At 46.2% G+C, this 23,944-nt stretch overlaps 1 protein-coding gene across 4 annotated transcripts in view; it reads left to right on the plus strand.

Annotated features, from left to right (window-relative positions):
* The first annotated feature begins 3,571 nt into the window (after positions 1–3,571).
* Positions 3,572–23,944, plus strand: part of Nlrc5 (NLR family CARD domain containing 5) — a 70,766-nt gene continuing 50,393 nt past the window's right edge. For 3 of the 4 annotated variants that reach the window (XR_008721718.1, XM_055621193.1, XM_055621195.1), the window contains exons 1-2: positions 20,721–20,769; positions 22,803–23,106. Coding sequence is in view for 3 of the 4 variants with exons in the window: in XM_055621193.1 (XP_055477168.1) it covers positions 20,761–20,769; positions 22,803–23,106 (313 nt within the window). In the remaining variant the exon portion in view is untranslated. Of the gene's footprint in view, positions 3,601–18,257; positions 18,371–20,720; positions 20,770–22,802; positions 23,107–23,944 lie in introns of those variants that run through there. The other variant, XM_055621194.1, reaches the window with a different exon arrangement.

Genomic DNA, 23,944 nt, shown 5'->3' on the forward strand with positions numbered 1-23,944 from the left:
TATATATATATATATATATATATATATATATATATATATATATATATGCCTGTCTCCTGCTCAGTTCCCTGCTGCTTTTCACCTGAGCAGAGGTAGCCACCCTTCTGTGTCTCTCCCAGTAAATCTCTTGTGTGAGGTTTGTTACACGCAGTGTGGCTTTGGCTCCAACTTCCAGGATACCTTTCCCTTCGGAGCTGTAACAGTCATACTGGGGAAACGTTCCCCCTCAGAGCAGAGATGTAATACTTCCACCGGGGAAGCCTTTCGTCTCAGAGCTGTACCAGGAACTCTACTCTGTCCAAGCCTGGGTCTGCTCACCTTTCTTCCTTCTCCTGGCACACTGGGCCAGTTCTCACACACAGGCACGCAGCTCTCCAAAGCAGATCCATGCAAGGCAGCAGAGAAGAACCGTGTGCACTTTGGCCAAAGGAACCTGGTGTTCGTGGAGGTTCCTGGCCATTGGTTGGGCTGTTGTGAAAAGCCTTTCCCTGGGGAGATGTAGCAACACCTATCCCTTCCTCCTGATGTCCTAGTTACAAACTAAAATTCTGGGTCACCACAGTTCAGCTGTGCGTTCAGCCAGTGAGTTTATTGGTCTTCTTTACAGAGCGTCTATGACCCCAAAGTGGCCGCACTGGAGAGTCTCTGCCCAGCATGGATGATGGCTTCCGCAGAGCTGTACAGGTGGAACCTTCTCCCCTCGTCCTTCCCAGTCTATATATTCTTGCCCCTCCTGGGCAGTGACCAATGACCTCATACAATTAGGGCAGAATTACCTGCTGGTGGCTGGGAGGAGCAGCCAGCAACTCAGGTAAGGGTTCAGCCACCCTCCCTGCCTTCTGATCTCATGAAAATTGGCAGCATTTGGACTCATAGGATGCCTTATAGCACAGGCCAAAGGGTACTGGGTTCAAGGCGCCGCTCTTCTCATTGTCATGTGACCCTTAGCTCTCGCTTGACCTCTCCGGATCTCATTTCTTCTTGTGCCTGATGAGATGTTCACCTCTGTCCTGCCCCCTCATGAGGACGTGTGCCCTTAAGTACATTGTGCTTGTCTCTCTGGGTGGCGGCTACTTGTCTGTGCCCACCGACACCCCTCTGTCAGCACAGAAGGGTGTAGGTCCAGCAACAGGTGGCAGTTGGAGGGATTTTGGACTGAGCCCTACTGTTGGACTGCAGTTCCTCTCATACGTACAGCCAACAGCCCAACATGTACCACAGGCTGGGATGCTACCACCTGACAACAGGAAACGGAAGCTGGCTAAAATCGAGGCATTTGTTAGAGGTCAAACTAGGCAGGCTGGGAGCCACATCCAAGCAATTACTGCAAAATAACCCTGCCATCTGCTCCTACCTGGCTAGAACTTTCTAGATTTTCACCTTTGTCCTGGGAGGAAGGAGGTTACAGGGTCACAGGAATTCAAGACCAAAAGAAGGAGGCCAGAATACAAGGGCTTCTTAAGAGGCTCAAGTACATAATAAGGACATTTGCTCAACCATGTTTGTAGCAGCTTTATTTGTAATAACCAGAAGCTGGAAACAACCCAGATGCCCCTCAGCTGAGGAGTGGATACAGAAATTGTGGTACAGCTACACAATGGAATATTACTCAGCAATGAAAAATAAGGAAATCATGAAATTTGCAGGTAGATGGTGGAAACTGGAAAGGATCATCCTGAGTGAGCTGTCCCAGAAGCAGAAAGACACACACGGTATATACTCACTCATATAGACATATAATATAGGATAAACCTACTAAAATCTGTACATCTAAAGAAACTAATCAAGAGAGAGGACCCTGACTAAAATGCTCAATCCTCATCCTGAAAGGCAAAGAGGATGGACATCAGAAGAAGAAGAAAACAGGAAACAACTTAGAAACCTGCCACAGAGGGCCTCTGAAAGGCTCTGCCCTGCAGACTATCAAAGCAGACGCTGAGACTTATGGCCAACTGTTGGGCAGAGTGCATGGAATCTTATGTAAGAAGTGGGAAATAGATCTGGAGAGGACAGGAGCTCCACAAGGAGAGCAACAGAACCAGAAAATTTGAACACAGGGGTCTTTCCAGAGACTCATACTCCAACCAAGTACCATGCATGGAGATAACCTAGAACCCCTGCACAGATGTAGCCCATGACAGTTTAGTGTCCAAGTGGGTTACATAGTAATGGGAAGAGGGACTGCCTCTGACATAAACTGCTTGGCCTGTTCTTTGATCACTGCCCCCTGAAGGGGGAGCAGCCTTACCAGGCCACAAAAGATGACAATGCAGCCACTCCTGATGTGATCTGATAGACTAAGATCAGAAGGAAGGAGAGGGGGACCTCCCCTATCAGTGGACTTGGGGAGGGGCATGCGTGAAGAAGGGGGAGGAAAGGTGGGACCAGGAGGGGAGGAGGGAGGGGTTTATGGGGGGGATACAAAGTGAATAAAGTGTAACTAATAAAAGTTAAAAAAAGAAAAAGAGTTTCCAGTACATGCTACATCTGCCCTAACTTCTGGTCTTCCATTCTTACTAAGGAATAGAAAGGCATTGTCATGGTCCGCAGGACAAAAGGCAGAGCTGAGACTCAAGGGCCAAACCTTTTGCCTAGGGCAGTGGTTATTAACCAGAGGGTCGAGATCCTCTGGAGTCAACCGGTCCTTTCACAGGGGTCTCATATCAGGTACCCTGCATATCAGATTTAGATTATGATTCATAACAGTTACAAAGTAGCAATAAAAATGATTCCATGGTTGGGGGTCACCACAACATGAGGTAAGCAGCCTTAGGAAGGTTGAGCACCACTGATCCAAGTTGATATAGCCAGAACTTAAAGAGAAGGACTTGAGCCTGAGGTGTTGGGGTCATGGGTGTGCTTCTAACCCTCCCCTTCAGTGCTCAGACGAGCTTGTCTCTCCACTCCTCCCCAGAGCGGTCTAGGAGAGTTGCTTCACTGTGGGATGTCACAGAGACCTCTGTATAGAAGACAGAGCCATCCTCAGGAGGAGCCTGGCCTCTGTTCTGGGACAAGAACAAGAGGCAGGGCAGGATGAAGAACTTGGAACAAACACAGGACCAGTGGCTTTCCAGGACTGACCCTGCAGTCTCTTCCTCTCAGCCCACCGCTTTCCATCCTCCCTCACCTCTGCGCTCATCTTTCTTCTGTAGATAAGGGAACCCTTGCACCTGTGTCTTGTGATTCCGCAACGCCTGGCAGAGACACACCTGGAGATCCTGCTTGTCCAGGTCAGGTCTCAGGTGATGAGCGGATGTCATCCTGCAGCGCACTGGAAGCCCCAAGTCAGGACCCTGGACCCAAGCGGCTCTTCTGCCTCCTTCCTGTGGTCTCCGGGGAGGCGGGGAAAGGAGGACTGTGTGGGTCCTGGGGCGCTCTGGCTCCACCCACCGCCGGCAGATGCCCACCTTACCCTGCGCACAGTGTCCAAGGCTGCGATCGCCAAGCTACGACGGATTCCTGGCACCCTCCCCGCACGCCCTGGGGTTGGCACTTTGAATCCACGTGATTTCTCGGTAGCGGCGGCGGGTTCCACGAACAGGCGAACAGCGCAGCCACTTTCAGTTTCGTGCAGAGCGCGGCGGAGCCGGAGCTGAGCTGGTGAGTTACCTGCCCAGGCGAGGGCGCGAAGGGAGATACGGGTTTGGATTCTGCACCTAGATGGAGGAGGGGGTGCCAGAGGCCAGGTGGATGGACACATGGACAGACGGGCGGGTGAGCACTGGTGGCTTAGCAAAATGCAATCGGGCGCTCTGCAGTTTGGAGGCAACAGAAAGTGTTGAGTTGGGGAGTGACTCAGTTTGAGAAACACGCCTCTTCTAGAGCCACACTGGTCATCCCATGGAGCCATACTTTCATGCTTTTTTGATTTTCTTTTTAACTTCTATTGCTTTATTAGTAATCACAGAAGTCACCCTGTTCGTTACATGCAATTCCGAGTTTTCAGCCAAAAACAATAACAAAAAAAATCCCTTTCGTTATACAGTAGTAGGAGGAATAGAATTTGGATGAACCATAGCAACTTGCTGTTTTATAGAACAAAACCCCCTCCTGCCAGTCTCCAACAGTCGCCAACCTCAGGGCGGTGGTTTCTGGCTACCAACTTTGTTTTGAGACAAACAACAGATAGAGAATCTCGACATGAATCTTTTTTTAAAAGGAGAATATTGTGTTTTAAAGGAAAACTGTTCTTTAAGGCCGTCTCACCTGCATTTCTAATAATTATTGAAACTCACCCGTCACAAAGGTAGGCCTGGGCAGCTTTTTGTCCCTGGCTTCCTACACTGGCATGCGGGTTACAACTCATTGTCTCACTCAGGAAAGCCAGAGCTGGGAGTTGCTGGAGGTTCCTGGAGAGGGCTGGGTCTTCGGGACTGTTGGCATACACTGCGGGGTTCTTCTGAAAAGATGGGTTTGGGGGCTTCATACAGAAAAAGGTATTTTGAAAATCGGCTTTCCTGATTAGGAAAACAAAACAAAACAAACAAACAAACAAACAAACAAACAAAAAAAGCCAAGGAATGGCCAAAACTGGGGATAGCTGAGCCATACCTGGAGTTCTCTTTCTGAGTCACTCCTCTCCAAGGGACAAGGAAAGCTGGAAAAGCACCAGGTTTCCTCCTGGGTGTAGCTCGGTGGTAGGGCAGAACCTGTGTTGAGTCCACAAAAATAAAGCGCTGGCCCGGATCTCCACCAGGGAACAGTGGGGTGAGAGCTGGTGACCTGAAGTTCACAAGGCCCCTTGCTAGGTACTTTCTCCAGACCAGTTGCCAGAAGTTATGCCTGTCTGCCCTGTCTCCGGGACCGGCACCCACCAATTCCTGGAGTGGGGACCTTCTTGGGCTCTCAGCACTGTGCACTTGCTAGATGACCCTGAGCTCAGGATTGCGTCTCTTGGAAGCTTGAGTCCCCATCTGTAATTTAAGCATAAAGGATAGTTCAAAGTTCACCTCATGGATTGAACGCGATAAAGTAGAAATAGTGCTTGGCCACAAGAATGGGGAGCCTTGGGTCCTGATGGGACAAACACCAAAGCTTAGGGAATGCCTGGTCAGTGTCCATGTACCCCCAGCACGCCTCCCTCTCACCTCTGAAGATCGCCCAATGAAACTTTGCAGACTGTCTTCTCCCATCTGTTTTGCTGTGCGTTGGCTCCCCTAAAGAAGACATGAAATCCTCATCTCTGAATGTGACCTTATTTGGACATAAGATGGCTGCAAATGAGGCTGTAGGGTGGACCCAGTAAGACTTCTCCCTACTAATGGAGGAAATCAGCATGTCAAAACAGATACCTCAGGGAGGGCAGCCATGTTGGAGTGGCAGAGACTGCAGCCTCAAGCTGAGGGACACAAAAATATTTTAGCAACTGTGCCAGTAGGAAGAAGAAGGGCTCCTTTTCCAGCACCCTCCGAGGGGCCTCTGCCCACTCTGGATGCAGATGTCCGGGTTGCAGCCCGGACAGAACAAACCACCGCTGTTACTGTTGGTGGAACCTTGTTACCACATCTGAGAGCTCATCATCCCAGCATCTCTCCTCTACCACGTGCAGAGAAGTGCAAACACTTAAGTTTCAGGGGAGGGGTGTGGCTTAGAGGTCAAGAGCTCTGCTTAGCCCGTAGAAGATCCAGGGTTCCATCCTTAGCACAGAAGACAGATCAAAAACCTCTGTGAAACCCGGTGTGGCTGGAGCTAATTCTGCAGAAGAAACAAGCTTTAGAAGCAGAAACAGACTAGATTCCGCTGGCTGCTGGTGCAGGAGGTTCAGAGAGCAGGATCTCGGGCCTTTCCACACCCTCTCGGAGTCCTGTGTAAAACCAGGTGGTGCCACTGATGGTTTGTAGGACCTGTCACCCAGAAATGGGTGTGATTTTATAACTCGAAAGTTAGCTCCAGTTTCTGGGCCCCTGAAATCTGGTAGAGGTCGCATGACCCCTCATTCTTCTCTTTAGAGGAGCCCTGAGTCTTCCATTCTGTGGATTTCAGAGATGGGGTGGGGGACTCCGTTCTTCTGGTCACCTGTGACTGCTGGCTCTTCCTTCCTCCTCGGTCTCTGCTCAGACCATAGCATGGACAGGGTTGGGAGGCCAGAGGAAACCTGACTTAACTGGTTCTTCCCGATGACTTCACTTCCCAGGTGACGCTTTGAATAACTCCTTTCTAACTCCTCCTAGGGGGCTCTTCTCCAGGGGACTGCCTTCTGTCTGGTTCACCCTGGGCTTTTGGCGCTGGGAATTACGAGGGGCTGATGTGCAGAGCCCCTCTAGCACTAGGTTTTCCCCTGTGTGTGTATTCAAATTTTAATGAACTCAGATATTTTTTTAAAAAATGAAATTTGTTAGGGTGGGATTGGGAGGGAATGAGGGAGCGGGACACGGCTGGGATACAGAGTTAATAAAATGTAACTGATAAGAAAAAAAATAAAATTAAATAAAAAAAGAAAAAAAAAGAAATTTGTTAAACTAAACAATATAGATGATGTTAAAACAAAACCAAATCCCAGTAATGGTATCACAAACCCAGAACTTAAGTGGCTGAGGCAGAAGGCTTATGGATGGTGGAGCCCAGCCTGACTTATGTAGCAAGACCCTGTTCCTAACTTTTTAAAAAATAAATAATTTAATATAATTAAGTGACTAATACGTTCATATAGTAAAAATCTAGTCACCCAGACGCTTTCTCTAAAGACAACCAATGTCATTGGGTTTCTGAGTCTTATTCCAGAGTCTAACTGAGCCTTTACAGACAAAGGTATCCAGTGTTTTTCACACAGTTTCAGCTAAATAGACTTTAGATCATACACACATATACATACACAAGTATACAGACATGTATGTATGTGCTTCCATGCCCATATACACACGCATACACATGTATTCCCTCGCTCATAATGAGGGTGTAATTGAATGGAGTGTGCACTGTTTTGTTTTGTTTTTTTCATTGAATGCAACAAATGATCTTTTTTTTTCTACATATTTATTTTAGTGATGGGGATGAAACACGGGGCGCCGGGCATGCCAAGTGAGTGCTTTTCCATTGAAAGCTTTTCCAGCCCTCTTTCTGGGTATATACTCTCTGTGCATACAGAGACCAGTTCATGCAAGTGTATCTTAACATATGTTAATAATAACATGTAATAGAATAGCAAATATTATATATAATAAACTAATCAATAAACAATATATTGTTATATAAATTATATATTTTATAAATGTATTTTTATATTATTTGTGCATCTACATACAATCCAGGATCCACAAAAGAGAGAAAACATTCCATATTTGTCTTTCTGAGTCTGTCTTATAGTCACTTAACCTGGTGATCTCCAGTTGTGTTCATTTCCTTGCAAACACCATCATTTATTTTTCTTCGTGGATGAGCAAAATTCCATTTTGTGTGTGTATGTAGGTATGTATGTGTGTGTGTATTCCACACTTTCTTTGTCCATCCCTCTGCTGATGGACATCCAGGCTGATGGCACAGCGTGGCTATGGTGAGTAGCGCTCGCTGCCCTCCACATGGACAAGCTGGTGTCTCTGGGGTGTGTTGGTTTTGTATACCGGAAGTGGTACAGCTGGGTCATGTGATAATTCCAATTTTAGCTTTTATTTTTCAGCACCTCTGTATTAATTTCTAAACTGGCTAGCCTACTTTACATTTCTAGCAATTTTATATAATATATATTATATAAATATCATATATTCCCTGTTCTTGAATCCTTAACAGCATTTGTTGTTTTCAGAACAATATCTGTTCTGATTGGGGTGAGATGGGATTCATTGTTGTTTTAATTTAAATCTTCCTGATGGCCAAGGAATTGAACTTTTTTTTGTATGTGGATTGGTTTTTTGGAAATGTCTGCTCATTTGCCTATTTATTGACTGTGTTGCTTGTTTTTCTAGTACTTAGTTGTTTGAGTTTATATATATATATAATTTTATATATATATGTATATATATGTGTATATATATATACAGATTCGCATTGAATCTGTAGATTATTTTGGGTAATGTAGCAATTTTCCAGTATTAATTCTACCAATAGCTGAGAGTAAGAAGTCTTTCCACATCCTAATGTCTTTTGGTTTCTTTCTTTGGTGTTTTAAAATAATCATTGTAGAAGTCTTCATTCCACTGTCTTGATTAGATTTATTCTAAAGTTTTATTTTTAAAGCTATTATGAATGGGATTTTTACAAATCTCTTTCTCAGCATGTTCATTATTGGCTACACAGCCTGCTGGCTTCTGTGTCTTCGTTTGCATCCTGCCACTTTGCCCAGTATTTATCATTTCTAGGAGCTTTCTGATGCATTCTAGGAGCTTTCTGAAGCATTCGGTAGGGGCTCTTTTGCATGAAATCATGTCATCTTCAAACTGGGACAATTTTACTTCTTTCTTATTTGTGTCCCTCCCCCGCCACCCCTTTGTCTTATTGTTTCAGCTAAGACTTCTAGTGCTAAGCAGATTAGGAGTGGAAAAAGTCGACATCCCTATCCTGTCCCTGATTTTAGCAGAAATGTTTTAAATTTGTTATATGATGTTGGCTGTAGGTTTGTCACGTATAGTTTTATATGTATGTATAACTATATATGTCTATATTATGCTGAGATATGTTCCTTTTATTTCTACTTCTTCATGTTTTTTTTTTAATCATGAAGAGATGTTGGATATGTCAAAGGCTTTTTTCTGAACTTATTGACATAATTCTGCAATTTTTGTTCTTGAGACTATGGATGTATAAAATTTATTGATTGTGTTTGTTGGATCTTCACTGCATACTTGAATGAAGACAACTTTAACACAGTAAATGTGCTTTTTGATGTGTTACTGACTTCGTTTTGCTATTATTTGTTAATAAAATTTGCACCTATGTTTGTTACAGAGATTAGTTGCTACTTTTCTTTTCTCTTTCTTTCTTTCTTTTATTTTTGTTCTGTGTTTTTATAGGTTTGGTATCCAAATACTTCGGCTTTTGATTTTATATTTTGAGACAGGGTCTAAGGTTTTTGTTTGTTTTGTTTGGGTAATGAGAATTGAACCTAAGCCCTTATCTATGCCAGGCAAGTTCTCTGCTACTAATCTATAGCCCAACCTCGTGCACTTCTTTTCTTTATTGTTTTGGGAAGCGTGTGTGTGTGTGTGTGTGTGTGTGTGTGTGTGTGTGTGAACGTGTGCTGATACTGGCTTTTGAAAGTTGGAAGGTGTTCCTCCTCTTGCTGTTTTATGGACTATTTTGAGGAGTGTTGAGGTTAATTTTTTTTTAATTTTATTTCTTTTTATTTTATGTGAAGTTACATTTATTTCTGTGAAGTTACTAGATCTCCTGGAACTGGAGCTACAAAGAGTTGTGAGCTGCCATGTGGGTGCTGAGAATTGAACCTAGGACCTCTGGAGGAGCAGACAGTGTTCTTAACCACTGAGCCATCTCTCCAGCCCCCATGTTAGTTCTTTAAAGGTCTGGTGGATTCCGGCAATGAATCCCTCTGAGTCTAAGGGTTTTTCAGTTGTGAAACTAAAAAAATATATTCTTTCATATTTGCCTTGTGTATTTAATTTTTATGATGCTTTGGTGGGCAGGTTATTATCATTACTGTTACTATTGTCATCATAATTTGTGTGTGCACCACGCACGTGCAAATGTACACACGCGTGCGCATACCACATGAGCACAGGAGCCCTTAGAATCTGGAAGAGGGCATCAGATCCCTTAGAGCTAAAGCTCCAGGCAGTTGTGAGACCCCTTACAGCATGCTGGGAACTGAACCCAGGTCCTCTGCAAGAGCAGTAAGCACTCTTACCCACTGAGCCATCTCTCCAGCTTCCTAATCCACATTTCTAACACAGTTTACCCTTTCCCGTGGTCTCATGAATGTGCTTATTTCCCTCGGTGTATAGAATTCCTTCAAGTGTCTTCTGTAATGCTTGTATAGTGTTTGTTATACAAGGTTTTTCTTTGTATTTCTCCATCAATTTTGAAGGATGGCTCTGCAGGCTTGGTAGTAATTGTTCTGCAAAGCTTGAACCATAGCATTCCATATCTTCCCGAATTTGAGAGTTTCTGTTCAGAAATCTGTTATCCGGTGGGTTTGCCTTTTTACATGGCTTGATGATGCTCTCTGCGGCTTTCAGTGTTTTTCTTTTGGTCTCTACACTCAGATCAAAAGTATAGTATAGTTAACTATACTATGACATGAGGAGGCTTTTCTACCTGAATGGCCATCCCACTTCCTATGGCTTCTTCTTTGATTTTCTTGGATATATATTTTTTTCCAAAAATCTCTGTATTGATTATAATTGTGTGTGCATATGATGCACACGTGGGCGAAGGCCATAGCACATGTGTGGAGACCAGAGGACAGCTTTGTGGAGTCTGTTCTTTCCTTCCACCTTTAAGGGGGTTTGAGGATCACACTCAGTTCATCAGACTCATGCAGCAAGTGCCTCTCGGCCATCTTGCCGGCTCTGCTTTCTTTGTAAAAATAATTTTATTCACATAAAGTAATTCTAAATAATAATGAGTTTCATTATGACATTTTCATGCATTTATATAGTATATTTTGTTCACACACACACGTACACACACACACATACAATCCTCCAACTCCCTTCCATCCCACTAATCACTTTCTTTTGCTCATAAGAAAGTGATTTTCTTCTCTCTCTCTCTCTCTCTCTCTCTCTCTCTCTCTGTGTGTGTGTGTGGGGTTTCCATCCCCAATGAGGTTCATTAAGGTTGTTTACAGGAGCATGTGCGAGGGTTTGTACACAGCAGCACTTATCAGTGACTATCTCTGACGAGGCACCCCCACCTGCCCTTAACTGCAGAGGGGTGTGGCCCTATCAGCACACTCCTCCACCCCCTACTTCCTCTGACTCGCTCTTTCCACCCCTTCTTTCACAATATTACCTAAGCCTCCAAGTGAGATATAGATCTCCTGTTTATGGCTGGGCACTCGACAGTTATTTTTTTCTCAGTCCATTGGCCAGTGAGCCCCTCCCTGCAGTCACCACTGACCACTGTAAAATAAAGTTTCTCTGGCCACAGCTGGACTCTTGCCTTCCTTCCCCAGCTTCTAGAATGTTCCATTCTCTTGATTTCCTATGCTTTTGGCTAGTGCTTCCTCCCCGTCTGTGTCCATGATTCAAAAACTTAGTTGTTTTTTTTTGTTGTTGTTGTTTGTTTGTTTGTTTGTTTTTAACACTGAAAGGCCTGGGGAAGTTTGTGTTAGGAAAAAAGACTGGATATAGCCTTCTTATGAGGGTCACTTGGAACATTTGAAAGAGGCAGGAAACGGTGAACCATGGTGACTGGAGGATGAAAGAAGAAAGCAAAGCGAATGGCAGAAATGAGATCAGGGGAGTGGAGAGAATGAGGAAGAGGAGTAATGTCCCAGGTTTGCTTATGACTGCTTCTGCTGTGTGATTTTTTTTTTTTTTTTTTTGCATGTACTCTTACAAAGGAGCAGCACCCTGGGCAGTGGCAGGCAATGTCACCACCCCTCCCCACATGTTCCAGAACCCTTGTGGAGAGGGCACAGCCCCCTCTGAGCGGTGGTGTGGTGCATGGCTTGGTCTCCCAGTGCACCTCTCCGTCTCAGAAAAGGCAGGTCCAGCCTGCGGCCATCCAGGCATAGATGCGGCTACTGTGAACATCCCCTAGAAGCCAGACCTCCACTCGGATGCTCGATTACTTCCCCAGGCTGGTTCTAAAGGCAGACTCCTCAAGGGAGAGGCTGACCGTTGCTTTTTCAAATATTTGAAACTGTGTTGCTAAATCCTGAAGACTGTATCAACAGATTGCTGCTGTGAGCCGCCCAGAGGGCCCCCCTACCCTCACCCGGTTCCCCAGTTACCCATCTCATGGGCAGAGAGATGGAGCCTTGTCCAGGGCGTGGTGTGAGGAAAGAAATCACTTGGCTGTTTTACGTCCTCTCACTGAGACAGAAAGTCAGTCTCTAGCTGAGGACTCACCCAGGAGATGGCTGCAGGGCTCAGAAGGCTCAGGGATGGGGCTTTGGGCTACATCTAATCATAAAGCAAGAAAAGTGTTCTCTTTTCAGTTCCTCTATCCCATATCCTGATTGTCACGGCGAAATTTCTCAGCCAGGTGTCTGGTAAGGGCAGCCTGACCCCTACCTTAGGTCTACACTAAGATCAGCAACGCCACCCCCTCCAATTCTCCAACCTCATTGTGGTTTCTGGGGGGTTTCTTTAGGGAATTAGGTCAGCCCCTGATGAATAATACTTAAAAAAAAAAAAAGTTAGAAGTAAGATGGTTTTGAGACCTTTAAGAAGCGGTGCTCTCTCTGGTTGTCACGTAAGGTAGCCTTTGTATGACAAACAGGTAAGAAAAAAAAAATAGGAAATTGCACACATCCTTGTTGGGCTGTGGAGGACATCCTGCTCCTTATTTCTGCAATTCACAGAACTTTCCAGATTATTGAGACTATGCCAATAAGCAGGGAGTAATAATTTGCTGAACAATCATTTAGTCTTAAGAGAAGAGCATCAGTTGACAGCAGCATGGCGCTTCCATTCAGGCATAACCCAGGTTCATCCCAGGGCTTACGCTCTATTACTTTCCTATGATGCTGGAGATTGAGCAAGAAGCTGGCTAGAATGCCCGCAGATGGCACACTGTGTGTTTTTACACAGCATAGCTCATTTGGGAGGACATTCTGAAGACAGAGCTGTGTCTGCCCGAGAGCCATCACCTTCCCACCCATAATACCACAGCATGGTAACAGCCCTATGGTGGATGGCTGGGTTGTTCAAACACCGCTACCCTAATATCCTTAGCCCAGCATCAGGTGCCAGAGTGTGTCTGGGCATTTCGGTAAGGAACTGTCCTACTCCTCTGGACCTCACCCTGGTCAACTAACTGCCTCCCCCAAATCCTCCCCAAACCACTGGGGGTAGGGTTTCAACATACAACCTAGGGGATAACAGAAACTAGTGTGTTCACAGTCCCACGTGCTCTAGCCATTTGGCACTGTCTTTGTCTTGCTTTCTGCGGGGCTCAGTCAGCAGTGAGGTCGTGACAGTGTGCCTAGATGTTAAAACTAGCAGACAATCCTGCAGCTGAACCTACACCTGGGAATGCCCTCTCTCTGTCATTTGAAACTTTCCTTGTTCCTTGCCTAGCCTCCCACAGCAGGGCGGCCAAACTGACTCCCCACCCAAGGGAAGCTAAGGAGGGGATTTCCAAACTTTAGTTTCATTTTTGTGTGTGTGGCATTCTGGGCCCTAAATGCCGGATAGAACGGGACAGAGCCACTGTGTAGGGACCTGAGAGAAACAGAAGGGAGGTTAAGGGGGCATCTTCCTCAGAGACACCCTGGGGGTCTTTATGTGGACATAGATGCCCACAGGGCCTTCTAGTCCCCAGGGCCTTTGGAGCCTCACTGAAGGTCAGCATAACCAGGACATGGATTGATGGAGGAACAGTACAAGGACAAAGAGCCAGTCTCTTTCCAGCAGGAGTGGAGAACTGGTGTCATCACAGTCTGGCCTACTGGTCAGTGATAGGTCAGTGTGGCAGCCTCCTGGGAACTTTCCAGAAGAGCAGTTGACTGTACCCCACTCTTGAGGTTATGCTGACGTATAGCTCAGTGGACTTGCTAAAGGATACCCGCCCCCATGTAATTCAAGGGTGCAGACAAGATGGGGCCTCTGGTCTGGCACCCAGAAACATGTGGGGGGGCCTCTCTGGCCACCAGCCACTTTCTCTAGCCCAAGAATCCAGGACTTAGTGGTAGAGACCAGACCTCCTCAGCCATCTGCTGTGCTAGCCAGGCTGGAGACAGTACCCCAGTTCCAAAATAGGGCCCCTCTGGGTTCCCTAGGGGCTTTCGGTGGGAAGTGGCATGTGCTGAGCTGGGAGCCAGATTCCCGGGCTTTATTGATGGAAATGGTAGGTTGCAGCCTAGGTCTGGGGTAAGGCAGAGCCTCTCTCCAGATGGCAGCGGGTTCTGAGGTGAGAAATGTCTGTTACTTGCAGCTCTGAGGCTCAGGCAGACTGCCTGAGAGGCTTTCTTTCAAGACAGGCTTCTACTCACCTCCTCTGTAAAGAACTATGATCATATAGTTTAACAGTAGGATTTTTTGGTTAGCTGCTTGATTTGGGGGTTTTGGTTTTATAGTGTATTACTGTGTAACTCAGATTACTCCCTCCCTCTATCCTCTATCCTCTATCCTCTATCCTTCCTTTCTTCCCTACCCCCAAGGATTAAACCCAAGACCTTGTACATACTAGGCACGCATTCTAGAACACCAGTATCTCCAAACTCTGTCTCCAAAGCCCTGTCCTCAAACTCATTTTTCTCCCTCAGCCTCCTTGCCTAGCTTCATAAGCAAACCTGGAGACAAACCCAGCTCATTCATTTAGGAGGTGATCCTATAGGGACAATAACTATGGGGACAGGAAATGGGGACAGGAGAGGTGGACATCCCAGGTGTGTGTGTGTCATTGAGCAAGTTCGCACTAGGGTTAAGAGGAGTCTGCCTAACGAGAAGGGAGTAGGGTGTTTACACACCAATTCTCAGCATCCCTTTGCTAAGGAGACAAATTAAATCATTGGCCTTCAGCTAAGGCAGATGGGTAGGTAGTCAGATGCGAACCAGGTACAGCCAGGTGAAGCTGTGGGACCCTCCAAAGAAAAGGAACCATAGACTCAGCCAACTGCTTCAGGGAGAATCAACTAATCCCTGGTCTTCGACTCTGTGGCTGGGAGAGCATGGTACTTTACAGGTGCTGATAATTTACAGCGCTTTTCCCTGGAGGACTTTTAACAAGCCTCTATCGATAAATGTAAAGCATACGTGTATTTGTTTTCCCCTAAATGCCGTCCTTTGTCATATTCTCAGCATAGTTGTCTTTTCCATGTTTTGTTGGAGTCGTTGTTCTGTCGGGGAAATCATATGCCTCATATGTAACACCCTTTTCGGTGTACTGCTTTCGTTTTTATCATTGTCTCTTTTTTCAAATAGAAAAATGAGCAGATGATAAAGACTATTTTATTATAACACATTTGTTCACGTAGATTGTTTCCAGTAACTTTATTGAGGTGTGGAGCACTTCAGTATGAAATTGAACAATCCTGGTCTAAACATCAGGAACCAGTTGTGTAGGGGCAGTATTTTCACATCTCTTGGGTCTAGACCTAGGAATGGCTTAATTGAGTTTATGGTAAAGTTCCAAACTGATTCCAAAAGTAGCTGTATCATCCCTGCCAGTCTGCTAAATATTCCAGTTCCTCTAAATATTTATCAACGTAGTCCATCTTTTTCCTTCTAGCCAGCCTATACTCGTGTGAAATGCTATGTTCACAGGTGTGCAAGTTCCAAGAATTTTTAAGCTATTTGCTTGCTTGTTTACTTATTTATTAGAGAGCACAGGTGTTTGATGTAGTAAGCATTTGGGGCGCCATGATGACCAAGTGGAGATTCGAGGAGACTTTGTAGAGTCAGTTCTCTCCTTCCACCTTTACATGGGCACTGGGAATCAAACCCATGTGCCTGGCAAGTACAGTTAGCTGCTGAGCCACCTCCCCCACCCAAAGCAAAACATTTAAAAATCTCTTAATTAAAAATTATTATTTAGGGGCCAGCGATGGCTTGGGGTTTAAAAACACTTGCTGCTCTTACAGAGGATCTGAGTTAAGTTTCTGAACTCATGTTGGGAAGCTCCCCAGTGGCTGTAACTCCAGCTCCAGGGGATCTGATGCTCTCTTCTGACTCCCGTGAGCATCCCACACGCGTGTGCATGCGTGCGCACACACATCTTGTACACATAAAAAAAGCAAAATAAATTTTAGTGATAGTTCTTGTAGGCATATATTTTTATGCTACTTTATTTGGGTTCTTATATTTACCATTCTTCTTCCCCCCAATCCCTTTCAGTACCCCAACACCAGGTAGGAGAGACAGAAGGTTAATGGGTAGAGGGGGCATTGAGTTTTTTGGTTTTTTTTTTTTTTTTTTTTAGACTACTTTCTGTTTACTAAGGGTGTTGAGTTCCTTGGGGCAAGTCCAATCTTTGTCTCATCAGGGTATCTCCAACTTCTTGTCTCTTTTCTCTCAACCACTTGGGAAACCAGCAACAGCAGGAGCAGGAACCAGAAAGGAGAACAGTCTGGCCTCTTTTTGGGCTCTGGTCTTTTTATAGACCCTCTGGAGTTCCCAGAACTAAACTGTCTTCCGCTGGCAGAATCACGCCCCTGCCAGAGCACACACAAGGCAAATAGTCCGCTGTCATGAGCAATCTGAAGCAGCCCCATATCCCTGGGATTAAAACAAAAACATGTTAACATAGCATAACTGGGTTTTTAAAGACACCAAAATTCTCACTGCAAGTTCTTTAACTGGCTGTGTTGTAAAATACCACGGATTAGTGAGTTTTATGTGAACATAAAGCTCATTTGGGCTCTATTCCATTCATTTTGTCATTTTTTTTTCTGTTTCTAACCCAAGTGTCTTACAGTGATGGTGACTCTAGCGTTACTATATTGTGAAGCTTTCCCCACACGCCCGCCTGCCTATTCACAAAATGGTCTTTTATGAAATTGCCTTCCGTTTTTCTGTCTTGTGTGTTCCTGTGAGTTGACCCCGGGCTCTTGCACTTGCTAAAATCCATGCATATGTGCTCTGCACCAAGCCGCAGCCCAAGCTCTTAATTACCCAGTTCTAACTGAAAATGCCCCACACTGTAACGTTTGTACCCAATAGCCAGACGGTTTTCCCTTTTCTCCAAATGACTGTTCTTATCATCGCACCGAATACACTGGAATGTCGTGCTGGGCTTTCAGGGGCATTGCCTTCTGCCTGAATGTCAGTTTAGAGGGTTTATTTTTCCCCCTTCTACTTTCTGTGGCCACAGGCAGGTGTGTCTTCGTCACTTCATGTTGCTTAACAGAAGTTCATAGTCTGGATGTCAGTTGCTGCTCACGGTCTCAGAAACTGGGAAATCCCAGATCTGGGTGCCAGCACATCCAGTGTCTGGGGAGGGTTCACAGCTGCCCGCTGTGCTTTCATGGGGCCGAAAGAGACAGTGACTTCCTGTATCTTTTTAAAATTTTTTAAAAATGTATTTTCACTTCATGTGCTTTGGTGTTTTGCCTACATGTGTTACAGACAGCTGTGACCTGCCGTGTGGGTGCTAGCAGTTGAACTTCATTACACCTCTTAACTGCTAAGCCATCTTCCTAGCCCCCTGTCTCTTCTTTTTTTTTTTTTTTTAAGATTTATTTATTATTTATACAACATGCTGCCTGCACACCAGATCTTACTATAGATGGTTATGAGCCACCATGTGGTTGCTAGGAATTGAACTCAGGACCTTTGGAAGAACAGTGAGTGTTCTTGACCTCTGAGCCATCACTCCAGCCCCGCCTGTCTCTTCTTATAAAGGCACTTGTGCCACCTTGAAGATCCACCTCCCAACTTCTTTACAGTAGTCCCAGCTCTGAATCTCCCCACACTCTGGCACCACAGTGAGGTAAAACTATCATGCAGACTTCAGCTTCCTGCCCTTCTTTTAGACAGGCTCATATAGCCCAGGCTGACCTTGAACTCACTCTGTACCTGAGGATAGTCTTGAACTTGTGACCCTGCTGCTTTCTTTCACCTCAAAAGTGACAAGACCACACGCATGCATGCATGCCCAGCACTTTCTGCTGAAAACTTTAAAGTAATAATGAAGAAGGCTACAGGGGCTGGAGAGATGGGCTCAGAGGTTAAGAGCACCAGCTGTTCTTCCAAAGGTCCTGAGTTCAATTCCCATGGAACATGGTGGCTCGCAACCATCTGTAATGAGATCTGGTGCCCTCTTCTGGCCTGCAGGCAGAACATTGTATACATACTAAACCTTAAAAAAAAAAAGGCTGCAGATGTTGGTCTCCTCAGGTCTTTGTGGGAGACAGCAGAGGCTGGCATCTGTGGTGAGGACTTTCCCACTTTTGTGCAAACGAACAAGCCAGATCTAGCTGTGGAATTGTTATGACACCCTGGCTCTGAGTTAAAGGAGGGGGGTGAACGCATCCTTTGTTCCTGGTTTGGCAGGAGAGCACTAGGATGGCTGGGCTGTGCCAACTCCAGGGACATATAAACTTGGTTGAGAAAAACTCAGTTGCTTCGTGAGAGTGAAGGACTTTTGTGGGTCAAGTGTCCTCAGAGTTATCTCAGGGGCAGGGGCTGGAGTCCACGACACGGCAGCTTTCCTCAGGGTTTGGAAGAGGGAGAGTATATTGTCTTCTCTCCCTTTAGGACCTATACCATGATGACAACCTCTAAACTAAAGGGCAGAGGACAAGGCCCAGACACTCAGGACACCCTCCAAATGGGGACACTGAACCATCTATCATGATCCAAGAAGCCAGGTAGGTGTTTTTCTGCCCCTTCTCTCTTTTCTTTTTCCCTCTCATCCCTTCCTTCTCTCCCCTCCTGTGGCCAAGGCAGCCAACATCCCTACTTCCCTGTGTCACCAGCCTTTTGCTGCTGTGGACAAGAAATTCTGTAGCCAGCCTTTGCTACTCTACGGGTTCTTTACTCTCTTCCACCCTTCTCCGCCCCTTTGCTTCTTCCCTTTCAACCCTGTAACACTAGATAGGAGAAAGAAAAGGACAGAGGGGAAAGAGGGCATGTTGGACTACTTCCTGCTAATTAGGGGCTCCGAGTTTCTTGGGACAAGTTTGATCTTCTCCTTCAGGATGTCCAATTTCTTCTTCCTCTTCTTCTTCCTTCTTCTTATTTCTTCTTTGCACAGGACTAACAAACAGGATCCAACAGGATCCAGCCACCAAACAGCCAATAACAACAACCACGACTCAGGGCCCTAGCATTTATATATCCTCTGAAAAGTTCCCAAAATTCCAAACGTCACACACTTGCAGAAAATGTCTGCCGCTGGCAAAACCATGCCGCTGCCAGAACACGAGGCAAATCATAGCCAGCTGCTGTGAAGCACTCCACATAACCCCACATCTGGGATTAAAACAAAAACATATTCCCATCACATTTCTGTGTCTTAAAGAAATCCAAATTACAAAATTCACTCCATGGAATTCTTCTAATCCCAGGCCCAACTCTGGGCAGGGCTGACAGACACAGAGCGTACAGCTCCAAGCCCTGAGAACTAGAGCATTAGAAGCCAGAGTTCTATTGTAGAGGCTTTGGCTCTGGGCTTGATTGCTGGGTGCTAGGCAGCTGGTGCAGCCCTCAGCCCTCAGCAGTAGCTGGGGGCAGGTATGGTAGGTGTTAATTTTACAGCTCTGAAGGTGTCAGACACCTGGGTTATAGCCCCTGAGCCCCAGGCATCAGGTTCCTGAGCTTTTAATGGCAGCCAGTGTTATCATTCTTGACCTTGAGTACCCAGACTCAACAAAGTTGCCCTTGGCCACCTTTCAGCATGAGAATCAAAATCATTGGTACAGACTATCCCAAGGAACGTCAAGGATCTAACCTACCCATTTAGAGTTGTTTCTTCTGCTTACTTTTTGAGTGAGCAGGGAGACACCATCTCATGCTGCCCCTGGTACAACATTACGCTCAAGAAAAGGCTGCTCTGGAGCAATCCTTTCTTGCCTACTGTGGTTGTTATCATTAGTAGAGAGGCTTGGGCGGGTGGCACAAAGAAGAGATATGGCAGCCAGGCAGAAGTGGTCATGGCAGCAGCTGCAGCCTTGGCAGAAGCAGTGACAATAGCAGGAGTGGCAGGAAGGCTGCTTTGAGCTTTGAAGGTCTATTTCACCCATTTAGAGATGGTATGACGGAGGCACACATTTTGCTATGTCTTGCACAGCTTGATCCTGGAATCCTTGGACAATGCAGGAATGAAGAAACAACAGACACACTCAGAAAAGTAGGGATCTAGTGGGTTGTGCTTGCTCTGATGGAGGGCACCTGCTATGCTATCAGCATAGCTGTGTTTACAATGCATAGCACAAGGAGGAGTGGTAGGCTAGTTAGCCAGTCTCAGGGAGAGGAAGCTGTGGTCTCCATACTTTCACACTAGCAAAATTCATACTCCCACCAAGGCAAAAGCTTTGCAATTTCCACAGGTCTCTGGGTTGGGGTGCTTGCCATGTCTATCCATGTTCATATCAATAAGACACACCCCCTCAAATGCTACTCCTGTCAACAGACAGAGAAGAAGCTAGCTCAAGGTCACGCTGTGAGTGTGTCTGCTGGGTTCTACTGTGGAACAAATAGTTTGCCCCCAAAGCAGCTTTTCCTGCCTTTGCTTTTCTGATATTGTGAATGGATTGTCCTCTGGCCCAGAATCAGGCAAAAGGAGTCTGAAATGGAGGAGAGAAGAGCTCAGGAAGAGTCACATATTGGCTCTTGAAACATCTGTACAAACGTGACCTATGTCATTTTTAATATATCTCATCAGATAAATGGAGTTTCACAACCACACCCAAATACAAGGAGATGGGGATACCATCAAGGGCCCAGAAAGAGGGGAGTAGGGCATTTGTAAATATCCCCAAGGCCCACCACGGAGAACTAATAAGACAGGCCTGTAATCATCTCCTGACTCTAGGCCAAGGATCTTTTTTACGAAGTCATTCTGTTTTTCACAGAAGTCACCACGTCTGTATGGATGAGCTATGGCCTGTCTCCCGGCGATGGTTGTGTAAAGAGCTTGGTGTCTTATTCTAAGAGGTCGGACATGTATGGGGAGACAAAGGCTCCATGTTAGGCTGATGTGAGGACAAGGAAGTGCACCAGTGTCTCCTGCCCAGACCTCTTTTTCATCTGTCACCCAATGCCCTGGGTGAGTCTTTCCCAGGCAACATGGCTGCCAGACAGCATAGCCCAGTAAGGAAACCATTCCTCTGAGTGGATACAACCTTAGGGCAAAAATCACACAAAGCCTTTGTCTCGCGTGCTGCCCAAGGCTCCAAGGCTTTGGAAGTTTATCTTAGTTCCGATCCTGGCTCTGCCTTGACCTTGCTATTTGACCTTGCACACTTTGTTCTCTCTCCCTTGGCCTGAGTTATTCAATCTCCTCCAGGGACAGTGGTGTCATCCTAGGGATTATGGGCGTGAGCACATTGCAGGACTTAGAAGCTCTGTGTCTGTGCAGAGGCGACTGCTGGAAGTCTGACAGGGGAGAAGAGCCTGGAAGGAGCTGGAACTAGTGTCCAGTCAGCCCTGGCTGCATGCCCAGGATATACAATGAATGTAGCAAGGCTGGCTCATGGGTGGGCCTCCCAGTCTCTACAGTTAGCTGTGCTGTCTCTGGAGATGTGAGGATTAGCTAGCCTAACAAAGTGTTGTTCTGGTGATGAAGAAATATACCCCAAAGCAGTTTATTCCAGCATATATAGACCACCATTTAATCAATCCATCTCCGACTATTTGCTATTCATGTTGCTTCTGATTTTTAAGTATTATAAATAATCGTGCCATGAATAGTTTTATAATTAAAAAAAAAGTTATGCATTCATGATGGCTTCCTACTGCATATGGAATTACTAGCTCACAAACATCAGTCATTATTTTAGGCTTCTGCTTTGTAAATGCCCTTTGCCTGCTATCAAACTCTTCCCAGCAGGGTCTTGGTGAGTTTCAGTCTAGAGGGAGAGAATTAGGCTGGAGAGACGGTTCGGCAGTTAGGAGTTCTTGCTGCTTTTCCAGAGCTCCCAGGTTTCCATCCCAGCACCCACATCAGGCAGCTTGGAACTGCTTCTACCGGGGAACTGGTTTCTCCGGGGGATCCAGTGACCTCACGTGCAGGTGTCTACACACGTGCATCATACAGTCACACAGACGCATACACACTAATAAAAAAAAAGCTACATCTCTGGAAAGAGAAAATTAGCTTAGAGAGAGAGCAGATGGTTTATATTAGTTAAGACTTGGGCCCACTATAAGCAGAAATCCTTAAATGATAGTATTTCGAACCAAATAGAAATGTATTTCTCGGTCATATAATAGAAGGCTGAAGTCACAGAGTCTAGGGAAGGTGAGCAACTTTACCCAGCCATTGCTCATCACTGGCCTCTACCTCATGACCCAACAAAGCTGCCCAAGGGCTCGCCATCCTGTTAACATTCCAGCCGCCAGGCTGAAGAAGAGGAAGGCAGATAACATTTCACTTGCATCCCACTGGCCAATCTCCTATGATGTGCGTCTAGCCGTTAGGGGGGCTGGGATGGAGTCTATTCTGGATGACCAGGGGATAGCTGGGGGTTATAGTACTAAGAAAGAAAGGAAGAGCAATATTAAGGGATGGCTACATGTCTTTGTCATAAAGTTAACCCCGGCTGAAAGCAGCACATGTGGACCATGGAAACAGCATCCTTAGAGCCCCGTATATTTCAATGAACTGATAGTCCGTTCTGCTTTAGCCAAGGTTAGTTATGGATGGGAAGCAGGCCCATCTCCGAAGCTGATCGTGAGCAGATGCGTCAGCACACCGTGGAAGAGGCCAAGCTACTTCTTTGCTGTGATAGAGTATATTGACAATAGAGAAAGAATTAGTGTGGCTCACAGCTCAAGGGTACAGTGGGGAAGTCAGGGAGGCAGATGCGTGAAGTTGTGGATGAATCCACTGTCAGGAAGTGGAGAGTGTCTAATGCCAGCCCTCAGCTCTTTCCCTTCACTTCCTGCAGCCCGGGATCTCCTGCCCAGAGAATCGCCCCATCCACAGGCAAGACGCAGCTTCCCACATCAATTAACGTAGGGTAGATAAAACCTTCCACAAATACAGCCGAGGATTGTGTTGGGCTGACAGTTAACATAAATCCTCACAGGCCACTTAACTCACTACCCCAGCTTGCCTGTCTCCCCTCGTCTCTGCAGGACCAGCTTCTGATGGACTCCGAGAGCTTCCAGCTGGACAGTGAGAGCCTGTGGGCCTGGCTTGTGAACCTGCTGAGCCAAAACTCAGAAGGGCTGAGCGACAAGGTTAGGTTCTTCATCCCTACCGTGGACCTGGACTGCAACAATGAGGCCCCCGACCCTGAGGTCATTCGTCAGCAGCTCAACATGCTGTATACCCAAGGCCTGGCCACCTGGAAGACTTTCATCCACTGTGTGTGCATGGAGTGTGACGTGCCTCTGGAGCTGGAGGTATCACTGCTGAGCATCTGGGGCCAAGAAGATGGTAAGGAGGCTCACACGGGAGGCACGGGCTGCTGGCACAGTCCTGTGACCCGCAGTACCCCCACGACCCCCAGGAACACATCTGGTCATACAGTGAGGACATAGAAGAGCCATACCCTTCCAAATGCCCTCCCTGACCAAGAGGCTTCCTTCTGTAGCTGGAGCACCCCAGCCTCTACTGATAAGCAGGAAAGTTTGACTGTTGCATCCAGCACCTTGAACATAGTGTTGAGGAGGAGTACAAGATACTGAAGGACAGGAATCCTTAGACAGAAAGTAGGAACTCAGCTGTTGGCGTTCTTTTTAAAACTATTTTCTTTCCGTTTCTTAATATCTTTTTCTCCCTATGCCACCCCAATGCCGTCCAACACCCCAACACCAGGTAGGAGAGAGAAAGGGTTAGTGGAAGAGGGGACGCAGTTCTCTTAGCTACTTCTTGCTGGTTAAGGTCGTTGGGGTCCTTGTGAAAAGTCCAATCTTCATTTCAGGAGATCTCCAACTTCTCATCCTGCTACATCAACTGCAATCAGGGGCAGCGAGGGTGGACACCAGCAGACCTCTTCCTTCTCGGTGCTCCCTTCTCTCTCTCTGGGCCCTGGCAATTGTTCCTTCTCAGAATCCTCAGAATTGAACTGCCTACAGCTGGGAAAGAGCCCCTCTCAGAGCCCACATCTGGCAAATAGTTTGCTGCTGTGGATCATCTGCATCAGTCCCTTATCCTACATCTGGGATCAAAACAAAAACCATGTTTACACCCATAACACAAAACCATGAGTTCTACCAGTATAGAGATACACACACACACACACACACACACACACACACACACACACACACAC

The sequence above is a fragment of the Psammomys obesus genome, unplaced genomic scaffold (genome assembly GCF_907164565.1).
Source record: "Psammomys obesus unplaced genomic scaffold, mPsaObe1.curated_primary_1811, whole genome shotgun sequence".
Taxonomy (NCBI): Eukaryota; Metazoa; Chordata; class Mammalia; order Rodentia; family Muridae; genus Psammomys; species Psammomys obesus.